Source organism: Mus caroli, chromosome 3 (genome assembly GCF_900094665.2).
Source record: "Mus caroli chromosome 3, CAROLI_EIJ_v1.1, whole genome shotgun sequence".
In the NCBI taxonomy this organism is placed as follows: domain Eukaryota; kingdom Metazoa; phylum Chordata; class Mammalia; order Rodentia; family Muridae; genus Mus; species Mus caroli.
The window spans coordinates 148,050,476-148,062,784 of NC_034572.1; the positions used below are offsets into that span (position 1 = coordinate 148,050,476).

General features: G+C 38.3%; 2 protein-coding genes across 4 annotated transcripts in view; one reads left to right on the forward strand and one right to left on the reverse strand.

Annotated features, from left to right (window-relative positions):
* Nucleotides 1-3,273: 3,273 nt before the first annotated feature.
* On the reverse strand, nucleotides 3,274-11,762 carry Fpgt (fucose-1-phosphate guanylyltransferase). Of its 3 annotated transcripts, XM_029475041.1 has the most exons (5): nucleotides 11,689-11,752; nucleotides 9,796-9,963; nucleotides 9,041-9,112; nucleotides 8,484-8,576; nucleotides 3,274-6,416 (listed from the first exon to the last, which is right to left on the reverse strand). In XM_029475041.1, exons 1-5 carry the CDS (start codon nucleotides 11,744-11,746, stop codon nucleotides 4,963-4,965), a joined length of 1,845 nt encoding a protein of 614 aa, XP_029330901.1. In that variant the 5' UTR covers nucleotides 11,747-11,752; the 3' UTR covers nucleotides 3,274-4,962. The 3 variants fall into 3 exon arrangements, with proteins under 3 accessions (XP_029330901.1, XP_021013360.1, XP_029330902.1); XM_021157701.1 differs by lacking the exon at nucleotides 9,041-9,112 and having other exon boundaries at nucleotides 11,689-11,762; XM_029475042.1 differs by lacking the exons at nucleotides 9,041-9,112; nucleotides 9,796-9,963; nucleotides 11,689-11,752 and having other exon boundaries at nucleotides 8,503-8,577.
* Nucleotides 11,763-11,835: 73 nt separating this feature from the next.
* The window catches only part of Lrriq3 (leucine rich repeats and IQ motif containing 3), an 86,337-nt gene continuing 85,863 nt past the window's right edge, over nucleotides 11,836-12,309 (forward strand). Inside the window, exon 1 of the mRNA XM_021158005.1 lies at nucleotides 11,836-12,071. The gene's annotated coding sequence lies outside the window, so the exon portion shown is untranslated. The remainder of the gene's footprint in view (nucleotides 12,072-12,309) is intronic.

A 12,309-nucleotide genomic window follows, 5' to 3' on the forward strand; every position in this document is an offset into this window, starting at 1 on the left:
AAAAAAAAACCTCAATGCCCAGGTTTTACAATATTTCCTTTTGTAATCTCTATAACTTTGTCTTCATGCGCAATTATAAAAGCTCAATAAGTTTATTATTATTGTGTTGAAGGGATAATACCATTTCTAAAAAGCACTGTATAATTATAGTTGGTAATGATCACAGCTCAGTAATAGAGAAAAGAGGCTGGGTTTTGGTAGTGACTTCAACATAGACTGCCTGAAAAACTATATGAAATAGCTGAAAGAATGTACGGTAGTCATGGGTGAATCCTGGGATTTTTGCCTTGAGCAATTCTGTAGATGTTTGGGTCATTTATATAAACTGAAAAGCTTGTTGAAATTAGTATTACACAGAATATAGCTTTATATTTATTTTTTTCTATTTGATTTTTTTCCAGCGAGAAAGTGCAGACAAGTGCTTATCTAAATCTTAAATTTGATATTAGATATATTATGTTAGCTAGTAGACAACTTCAAAATGTGGAAAAATATACAAATGAATGTATCCTGAGGAAATGGCATGTCTGATTTTGTTACAGATCATTTATTAGGGAGTGTGTGTGTGTGTGTGTGTGTGTGTGTGTGTGTGTGTGGTGTCTGCAGTTATGTGGGTGTTACATCATGTGTAGAGGTCAGAGAACAACTTGTGGGGGTCAGTGCTCTTCTTCCTCCATGGGTTCAGAGGATCAAACTCAAGTCCTCAGGCTTGCATAGCATTTCACAGTCCAGAGACAGGGGGAAGAAGCCTGCATAACTGTTCTCATGTCATAGCACAAGTGCAGAGAGGGTGAAGAAGCCTGCATAACTGTTCTCATGTCACAGCACAAGTGCAGAGAGGGGGAAGAAGCCTGCATAGCTCTTCACAAGTTGGTACTTCTTTTGTTGTACTTAAGGCATTGTGTGTGTGTGTGTGTGTGTTGGGCATCAGTTGTTAAAAGGGAGGAAAAATATCACTAAAGCTGTTTTTCTCCCTCCTTATTCAAAGGGCAGCTTCTGCTAAAAGTTCTTCATTGAACTAGATTTGAGTTCATTAGAAGTTTGACCAACTTTAACCAATCATAATTTCTTCCTAAACTATAATAAAGTTTGTTGTAGATATGTGCAATTAGAAAATTTGTAATTTATGACTTTACCAGTATGGCAGTGCACTGGAAATTGTAATCATGCTACTAATGAACATAATCATATTTTGTAGCTTCTGAGTTTTTACTACCACTACTTTGAAACCCCTCTGAAAAACACCATATTTGTGGCTATAATTTACATTTCCAAAACCCAATGCTACAAGCAATAGGAAGAAAACCAGTTGTATAAAACTTCACTGAGATGCATTGCATTCTCCACCAGCAAATAAAATGAGCAGTTGATTCAACATAGTTGTGATTTTTTAAAAAAATGCCTCAAGATTTAAATCTTTAACTATTTCCTGGATGAGAGAATAAATTAAAACTAACCAGAACCACCCATACATTCTAAAGTGGATGCTGTGGGTAATTCTCATTCTCTCTCTCTGTCTCTCTGTCTCTCTGTCTCTGTCTCTCTGTCTCTCTCTCTGTCTCTGTCTCTGTCTCTCTCTCTCTCTGTCTCTCTCTCTCTCCTGTACATATGCTACTAATTCACAAGATATTCCTTGCAGTGAAGATTCTGAAAGCTTTGAAAGAGTTTGGAGATTCAAAAAGCAGATCAGGAACACAGATTCTAAAAGTACAGAAGAGCACAGCCCCTGGGGTGTGTTCTAGTGGATGGCCCAACACCATGTACACAGGAGCAGCACAAACTGGAATTCATGGCTTATTTTAAAGCAAAAACAAAAGCAAAAAAAAAAAAAAAACCCAAAGACATGACATTAGATTGCCTAAGAACTGCACCAAATTACAGTTGAAGAATAATCACAGGACACATGGCCAAGAAAGACATGAAAAGAGTGATTGCAGCAGGCTACTGCAATTGGAAAGGTGCTGTGAATGGCAATATTCATGTTGAATGACTCAGAGATCATTACACACGGTGGCTTCCAAACCGTTGACCATTGTTAAGACCATTGACTTAAACAGCCTAAAGGAAACAGTATTAGCTACTACGTGTATGATGATGCCTTTTGACTGGCATCTTTAGGCATGGGTGTCAGCATGGCTCAACACATGGATAGTGCTAGTTATTCTTCACAAGTATCCTCCTCCTCCACCTCTAATTTTGCAATATCAATGCAGTGTGGAATCTGCAGATTTTATTATTTCGTTCCTTAAATTCTGCCATGGCTCAAAATGGTGGTCAGCCAAACTACTGTCAAATTGGCCACATACTAAGTTTGGTTATTTCTTTTTTGCACATGAAGATAAAAGATAACTTTTCCAGGAGCAGAACTGGTGCTCTCCAACCAGACTGTTGTAACTTGCCTTTTTATTACATAGAATAACGCAATCAGAAATTTTCATGTATATAAACCATTGGGAGGAAAACCAGAATGTAATACTGTTTTGCTGTCATACTGATAAGCAGGAAGGAGATGCGTACCTGTTCAAGGTGCTGAGAACAAAAGGACAAGTACTCATGCCTAAACTGGACATTTATATCAACTCCTTCCCACCAAGGCTGAGAAGCATTCAAGAAGAGGCTGTGGAAATATAAGAGCATAACGATGGGAGAGAAATGTGGTCTTTTAATCATGACATGGCTGTCACTTTCATGTGCTCACAGCACTTGGGATTTCTTGCACAAGATCAAGATAGGCAAAATCTCTCAGAGAAAATAGACAATATCTAGGACCCACTTCTTTTCAGGAAGTTAACTGGAATTAAGAGCTTCTAGAGGAAGGAGAAGTATTCTTCTTTTGAGGATATGACTACTGACAGATGTGTTCCAGTGGATGGCCCTTCAGCCATGTATACAGGATAAGCAGTAACTGGACTTAGTAAATTATTAAAACAAAAAGACATGAAACTGTGAGGGACACACGTTGAGGGTATATGGGAAAGTTGGGGGGATGATGGATGGGTAGGATTATATTCATTGTATACATGTATGGAATTCTCAAGAATAAAAAAACGTACAGTGCAGCCTTGTCAATACTTGTGAAGTCACCAATAAATATAAGTTGATTTCTGAGTATTTCAGGAAAGTAAGAGCTTGGCTCTAAAATATTGAAATGTCTTGATTATATCTGTACATTGTATGTTATTTGTTCCTTTAGGTATATATGCACAGAGCAATAAAACTTTTTGTCTAAATGCAACTATAAGAGATCTATAAAAAACACAAAAATTTCAACTATACAGGGAAGTGATGGTATTCTTTATTAATGATATTTTTTTTCTTGGAACATGAAATCATAATTCTCACCGTTGATAGGACTTTAAATTAGTCTTGAGTATTTAATAACATTTAACATCCATTGAAATATCAGTAACTTAACCAATAATTGTCAAATAGTATCATACATACTTTGCCTTATTGTCTAGTACCTCAAAAAGACAAATATTCTTATATAAATAATATAAAGGAGTTTTGACAGATATCTTGTTTATCATATATTTTTATGAAAACTTACATAGAAGTTGCCACAGCAGATATTACAATGTACTTTAGGTATTTTAAACACAAGTATGATATGATGTACCTCTATTACAGTTCAACCTGAGGACATTCCACTAATGTGTTTATTTCAGAATAGGTAGGCATAACCAGGAATCCCACCCATTTCACTTCCTTGCAGTCGTTTACGATCTGAGGAGTTCTTCAGATTGCCTATTGGAATTTCCTCTCTTTGGGCCAATTGTTTGTTCACAGCATCACTACCACCAATGATGCAAGGTAAATGTCCACTGTCAAGTTAAGAGATTTGGAGAAGGATTAACTAGGAGAAGATTAAGTAAGGTCCATAGCGAGTGAGCACTGGCTCTCAACTATGCCTACCACCTCCTGAGCAGACAACTGAGTTCTGTGTGTACATATCTACCACTGTAATACACCAGTAGACATAGTTTATAAGATATGGCAACACATGTTCTAGTGTATAAAAACAAAATCATACATACATACTTTTATATCATTTTGGCAAGACCAGTGAGGCACAAACATCATTATATAGCACTTTCATAGGACTAAGGAGGTTGACTTACAGAAGCAACATGGAGGTTCTAACCATCTGTAACTCTAGTTCCAAGAGACCCAATGCCTTCTTCTAGACCGGAGGTTTTTAACCTTCCTGATGCTACCATCCTTTAAATACACTCGTGCTGTAGTGACCCCAAATATAAAATTATTTTTGTTGCTACTTAACTCTAATTTTCCTACTGTTATGAATCATAATGTAAATATTTTGTTTTCCAATGGACTTAGGTTATCCCTCAAAGGTTTGTTTGAGCCCACAAAAGGTCACAACCCACATGTTGAGAACAGCTGTTCTAGCCTTTATGGATGCCACAAGCATGTGGTGCACATGCATACATGCAGGTAACACATTTATGTACATAAAATAAAACTAGAACAAAGTCCTGAAAGAAAATCTCAAATAATGACATTTCTTCTAAGGATTTATAACAATATTTTGTTACGTGTTGTCTCACTATGAGAATTTGAGTAATACAATCCTCAATATCACCTAGAACTTTATTGGTCCAGATTTCAAAAGAAGATAGAAAAGCTTTAAAGGCATGTTTAGAAAATCATCCTATAAAACAGAAGTATTTATTTTGTGAATGAAACAGTGTCCCATAAATGGATCTTTACCAAAGAGCAAAATTTTAAGATGGTGTAAACATCTAAAACAGCATATCTTTCCTGACTTTTGTCCTGGAACATACTTCTAGCAGAAGTGGTCAGTTGTACCATTCTCATTACCAAGCTACAACAGTTATATTAACATAATTTTTATTATATTACTTTATTAAAACAAACAAAAATGTCAGAGGTCTATAGGAAATGTGTGTATTTGCAATTTTGTTCATGGGCAAAATATATTCAAGATTTCTCTAAATCAGATTGATTTTTATTTGAACTAATTTCTAGGAAAATGTGTTCCCTATAAGCTAGCATGTCTTGTACATCTTTGTAGACAAGCATTTCCTGGATGGACAGAAGGTTAAAGTCACTTAGGTTGAATGGTGAATGGTTCCTTACAGCGCTTAACATCCCAAGGGATGCTGTAACCGACTCACTCAGAGACGAACAGACAGGGAAAATGCGTGCAGTCCACAGGCTCAGATTCATCTTATTTCCAGAGAATAGTTTCTCTGTAGCTTTAAGATTCCAAATGTCTAAACAAGACAGAAAACAGACTCCAAAGAACTGAAGTGCCTTTATGTCTTCCAGTGTTTTAACACTGTTCTTCAAGTTGTCTTGCATGCCAAACACCATAGTAGAATATTGTAAGTGTCCATTTATCTTCACACTTAAAGAACACAAAAAAGAATATGCTGGCACAACAGTTTTTGCTATGACAGAACTGCTGATAATGCAGTTTTCCCCGATGGACACCTCAGGCCCCAATCTAGAATACTCTACCACTGAGCCAGGGGCCACGCAGCATCCTGAATCCACTATACTGTGAATGACACAGGCTGTTCCACTGGAGCACTGAGGAACACTTGGAGAGACACTGAAAGCTATGGACTGTAAGCCCAGCTCTGACTTTAATGCACTATCAGAGGTGAAATGAAGCAGATACTCTTGCAGTGTTCCAATGTGATAAAATCTGGAGTTATTAAGAACAACAACATTCAGTGGTGTTCCCTTGAGGAGGTGGAATATTTTCTGCCTCATGTCCAACAACTGGGACTCTTCTTTAGTGACATGAGATGTGTTCCTGGTGTACTCTGCAGTTGCTCCAGGCCCCAGTGCCTGAAGAAAGTCTCCATAGGCATCTATTTCACAGTTCAGTGGGCCTTCACTTTTATAGAAATCAAGTAACGTTTTGGCTGATTTGTGATCCATGTAAAACAGGCTATCTGTGTAGACATACTCATTGTGCAATGGAAGAGAGGCAGTGTCACCTCCAGACAAGTCCTGTTGACCAAAGCTTCCTTGTCTATGCACAGCATTAAAGCGGTGCATGTTTTCAATGGTGGGCTTGTGGAGGAAACGGTAGCATTGCCTGTACTCAAGGTCACGATGTTGTAAGGAACTGTCAGAGTGCAAGACAAATACTCCATGAGTAGTGCCTACAGCGAGACTAGACGGATGGGCTAAGGCAGTAAAGCCAGGCTGGTCAAAGGCAATGTACTCACAGCCCCCAACACTGTAGAGTTCGATATCATCTGCACAGGTGACCAAGACTCCAGGCCTCATGTTTGAGGGGAAATCCACGTACATGGCTAGTTTTAACTCCAACATCTGGTAAATGGGTTCACCAAGTGGTAAGGCTGTGAAGATCTTTCCTAAAGCACTTGCATTGGGAAGGCGTTGACTGTAGCCACCTGTAAAAGTTGCAAAGTATTTAGAAATATGTTCTTTAGGAGATTTTCAAAATCTGGTAGCACCAGGTATAATATCTGAAGATATTTAATACTAAGTATTTAATCAAAATTCAGAGTAGAATTATTAAATCTAGACTTAAAAAAATCAAAAAGTGTTTCTCTTATAGCAATCTTAAGTTGCAATGCAATTTTAAAGACTCTAGGTCAGGAAATGATTTGAAGACACAGAGCCTGGCTAGCCAGTGTTCAGAAACAATTGTATAACCAACAAAATGACCATATCTAAAACTTGATTTTTCATGTACATTTCTGACAAGGCATTCCAAGCATGGTTAAACTTATGTATTAGAAATGTACTTCATAGAAAATGGTGTAAAAGACTAGAACGGTTTAACAGTTTCAAAATGTACCTCTCTGTTATACATCCATTTCATGAGGTATTGTCTTCAACTTACAAAATATACTTAGAGAAAGTAAAGTCAAATTTACTTCAGTATATTTTTTAAAAATTATACCACTTTTTCATTTAAATTGGCTTTTCCCTTCCAAAATGAACCCCATAATGTCCTGATTCCTGAAACATGTTCTATCAAACACATTACCTGTCTTAAATCCTTTTAGTGTAGAGAAAGGTGTATAGTGCAATGCAGACTTGTGTATTGGGATAAAGTCTGCTGTAGCATGCTTCATGCTGATAGCGGCATCTTTCAGCTCCACCTGGGGATTTACTAAAGTCCTCTGGGGCATCATGAAATCAGTAACACATTTAAAGTACTTTTGTACAAAATATATTTTTCAAGATCTGAGAGAAAATAATTTTCATTGTTTCTTTTTTCTAAAGACCAGAAAATATTAGTTTTCACTAAAAGAATTATCTTCAGCTATTCCTCACATCCATGGAGACACAACTCCAGGTAGACACCAAAATCTGAGGGAACTGACTTCCCTGCCCTGAAATGGCATGGTATTTGCATGTAGCCCACAATGCTTTACTGGAAAATATATTTATGCCATCTAATACAATATCATGTTTATATAAACAGTAGTTATGTAGAGATATTCCAGGAATTTTTTTTTAAAAGGTACATATTTAGTATAGAGACATTTTTATTTCCTCTCAAATACTTTCTGTCCACGGTTGCCTGAATCTCCAGAGGTGGATGGAATGCCAGGATCCAGAGGGCTCACTATATGTATTGCTAGTTATTTTCTAAGTCTAATTAGTTTTATTAAACTCATAATAAAAACTTTTACTCTATAAGACAATGAATTGTTCTATATTGTTAATTTTTCTTGAAAGCAGGACTTAGATGTATTTTGTTCATGTCATCTGTACAAAGAGTCATATTACTGTGTATGCAACACAGAATTAGAAAGCATCTTTAAAGCTACAAATATGACCATTCTCAATTATATGTCCCAAGGCTAATGCTAAGCCTTGGTAAAATTTTCAGCTCACTGGAATATAAACAACAGAAGTTTCTATGAAACCAAAATGTTCATATAATTATATATATTAATTTAAACTTCTAACACTGTCTTTCTGACTTTTCTCATTTGAAATGTTCTATTTGCTTTTACATATTTTGTCACCTTTTCTTTTGTTTTTAAAACTGTTAATCATTGTAGCTTTTTTGCTCTTAAAAATCAGACAAAACTGCAAGGCAGAAGTAACTGCAAGGCAGAAGTTTTGACAAAAGGGTCAACATCATCATCCATTTTCCTCAACAACAAAAATCCCCTCAAGGTTCCTGAGAAATGGTCACATTTTCATGAATTTTATCAAAAATAATTTTCTATTGGCAAAACAAAAGTGAAATAAAACATTCATAGAAGTTGATGATGTAATAATCTATGTTAACAATAAATTTTGTGAAAATCCTATTATTTACAAACTGCACATAACAAAAGAAAAAAATGAGTATTTATTTCTCAAGTAAAATACCATCAATGAATTTTAAGACAAAATACAATATAAGAGAGATCATTTGCAAGGGGGACAAAGTCTCTATGGTGTCAAAGGTAGAAAGCTCAAGGGCAAATGTGAATAAGTAGACATTAAGTTACCAGAGTGGATTAACAGGACCTTCAAAGAATTCCATTTATCTCCACAGAGGCTCTCCAAACACTGAAGGGAAGAAAGTGTTGATCCTCCATTTCCTTAAAAACAATTCAAAAGCATATTGTTTCAGATAAAACTACGAATATTTTTATATAAGTAATGTTACAATTTTGAAGACGTGAATTAAGACGTGTCAATAGGAGGTAGACAGATTGACGTTACTGTCAGAAGAAGTGATCAGTTACAGTAACTAAGCAAACAAACAGCTAATCAGGAAACACAGAGAGTAAAGCTCACAATGTCTCAATGTCATGATAGAAGTGATAAGGTACAGGACCTGAGACTGGAGACTGTAAATTGATATGCACTTGCCAACATACAACTTGTCCAATGGCTTCTTCCACATGACACAACCCTGTTAACACAGTAGTTGGAGGGTTTTGGTTTTTTTGTTTTTTTTTTTTTTATTGTAAGAACCTGGTTGTACAAAATATTTTAAACACTGCTAACATCCTGTATACCTAATTCTCCTCTATAGAAGAGACATCATACAGGTGCTAACCTTCTTCCTGTGAGGAGTAAACCGGGAGTGGAAACTGAGAGGAACGCCAGGGCTGTGCACACGTATCTTGTCCTGGCACGAAGAGGCTTCAGCTTTACTTATCACATGAGCCACAGGTTTAGTGATACATTTTTATAAAATCTTCCTATTTACAGTCTAAACACAGGAAGTAAATAAGTAAATGAGAGATGAATGTTGGCCTTCTTTTAATGAATAACAATACAAAAGTAGAAGAAATCCTTTGCAGTTCTCTCCTTAAGGACTCAAAGGTGACATGTAATTGACATATTTGCAATGATGACAAAGTTGAATTCTCCAGGGTTTAAGTAAATATTCTACGACACTGTAAGTAAGTGGTCCTTGTTTGTCTGTTTCCCATAACTTGGTCCTCAGAGGCCAAGTATATACATCAGCTTCCTGATTTGTTGTCTCCATCAAACTACTTCATGAAATGACTCAGTTGCTCAGTTGGGAAAGATCTTAAGAGAACTTCCAGCAAATTCCAGTATAAATTGTACTGAGGCAAAAAAAAAAAAATCTTTAAAATAATGTTCTGGACAAGTTTCTCTGTAAGTCACAGGGGCTCAGAACCTTTATTTGGACTTTTATCATTTTAAAAGTTAAGTTTCAGATCTTAAAGTTTTTAAAGGCCATGTATAGAGATAAACAGTTTATAAACTATAAACAAAGAAAAATTATCTTTCAATTATTATTTTTCTCAGAATCCTTTATAAACACCCCCATGAAATGTGTACCAATTTTGGTCCCAGCAGGATCCGGAAAAACATGGTATTGAACTCCAAGAGGCAATTCCTTTTTCTTCAGCTTCTCTGACAACTGTTGCTTGTAAGCAAGCTCCTGCTTTTCATCAGCTGCTGTTATTGCAACCACATCCCAGAATTCTCCAGCTGCCACGGGTTTGCCTATTGGAAAAATAGCAAGAAACCTTTTAATATTATCAGTCATCTCACTTACAAGTTTGCCTATTTCAAAACAGGGGCTAACAAAGGATAATCATTACCATCTTCCAAACTAAGAAGGGGATACAACCAGCCAATCAACCAACCAACCAACCAACCAACAAAACAAACAAGCAAACATTACCCTCTAAAAGCAAGTTTTGTGAATCAGGGCCCTTAATGTCGCTGGCTGAGAAATTTCAACTCAAGGATCCACTCCTTCCATGTTTTTGTTTAGGAATGTGGTCTTTTGTTATTGTTGCTTATCATTTTTTTCTTTCCTTTTCTTTTGTGGTACTGGGAAATAACCACAGAGTCCTATGCATGCCAGCTCTATCACTGAGCTATGCTCATAATCCTTCATTTATCTATCTAATTAATTTAGTATCTTACGTTTGAGAGGGTTGAGACAGGCTGGTTCAAAGCTATTGCAAGTCATTGTTCACATTCAGTTACAGATTGAAGTTCTATTCTATACTTCCCCCTTTCTCACTACTGCACTTGACTAGAGATAGAGGAAGGCAAAGCCTACCTACCCCAGAACTCCTCTAATGTGCTTGAAATTGGGCCTTCGAGTTCACTTCAGGGTCTCTCTATCTTGGTAATGGGAGACCCAGAAGGCTGGACTTCTGCAGAATACTTTTTGTGTTTACATACTGTTTGAATCTGGGGCATCATTCTTTGGTGACTCATTCTTCAGTGAATCATGGACCCTTCCACTACTTGACAGATTGGCTCTGAACTCATATTTATTTTCTATCTATCTACCAAACGACCGATCGATCTACCTATTATCTATCTATCTATCTATCTATGTATTATCACAGTCTATTTGTCTGTGCAATCCAGGTAGGTCTTGAACCTCGTTCCTACTGCCTTAGCCTCTCAAGTAGATGGCAGTACAGACTTGCAACACCAGTCCTAGCTTCTAATATTTTTTATTAACTTACGATGATCAAACTACACTTTATATAAGCAATCAGAATACAACACAAACCCCAGGACTAAACTTCTCAATGAACTCATTAAATGACAAATTGCACTTTCAGGAATCAGTGGAACCCTCTAATCAACAAAAATATTAATAAGGTTTTTAACAAGTTGAGAGAGAATGAGAGGGAGGGGAAAGAGAAAGAGGGAGGGAGGGAGGGACTGAGATAAGAAGGGAGAATAGGTAGGAAAGGAGGGGAAAGGGGAAAGGGAAGGAGAGGAGAGAGACAGAGATGTTAGCTAGGATTTAATAGTTCCAATCATTCTGGTATCCAAATATAACTCCGTACATTTTAGACACTCATAAATATCAATTTTACCAGACAGCTGTACCCCAAACTTACATTAGCAAATTTAAGGTCATGATTTCCTCCGTATTGGGGTTTACATTGGAATAAAGTGGAGTTAAGCAGGGGGCTTGGGAAAAGAAAAGAAACAAGGTAACGACGACTGCAGACTCTAAGCAAAAGGACTTCTACCACTGAGTTAAGCCAGTGTTACTTCCCGTTGGTAATTCTCTTACTACTCCTTCCTGACATCTAAGTTTAGGTTTGCACAGAGAGGAGGAGAAGGGAAAAGTCTGGCTGGCCTGGCCAGGATGGAGAGGACAGGAAGGGGTAGCGGACAGGAAGCTGCGCGGGGTCCTTGGGAAGGCGCTCTCCGTGCAGGGGGGCAGAGAACTGAGTTCCGCCTTGGTACCTCTCAGCTCAGAAAATCTGCGCAGTTTCCGCAGGGTGGCTTCGCGGAGAGACGCCATGGCCGACTTCCGGGAGCACACTTAGCACGCACGCGCACTCCGAAACCCCGCCCCGTCCCGCCCCGCCCCGCCCCGCCCCGCCTCGGTGGTGCTCGCCACGTCACCGCGGCCCTGGAAGCTACCTGAGACTTGGAAAGCTAGGATGGCGTGAGCATGCGCAAGCGGCGTTTCCCGGGCAACGATCTGTGGGGCAGATGGGCGGGCACCTAGCGGGGTCCGGCTGTGCGGGGATCTGGGTTCCTGCTTTACCGCGTTTGACAGCCCGCGGTGCGACCGAGAAGACCAACCCGCCCACCATTAGTGGATCCACCACCCAGATGCTGAGGTGACCTGCCCGCACCGAGCTCCTATTCCTGTTAGAAGCCTCCCAGGGAGGCCAGGCCCCTGAACCAGAGAGAGGCTCCGCTCTGTGGGATGCTTTCTGGTGGGCCAGACCACTCTGCACCCTTCCCTTGTCCAACTTCCCAGGCCCAGTACTGAACTAGAGCCTTTAGCCAGCACTGCACACTCAGTTTGTTCACTTGCTTCAAGGAGATTCAACCAAAGGTGCCAGATATTGGAAA

Bases quoted from the DNA above. Each gene is read 5' to 3' on its own strand.
- Fpgt (XM_029475041.1), bottom strand. From the start codon at position 11,746: ATGGCGTCTCTCCGCGAAGCCACCCTGCGGAAACTGCGCAGATTTTCT. The intron at 9,964-11,688 runs GTACCAAGGCGG...TTTTTCCAATAG, and splicing joins CAGATTTTCTGAGCTGAGAG to GCAAACCCGTGGCAGCTGGA. The intron at 8,577-9,040 runs GTTAGCACCTGT...ATTGTTTTTAAG, and splicing joins TTACTCCTCACAGGAAGAAG to GAAATGGAGGATCAACACTT.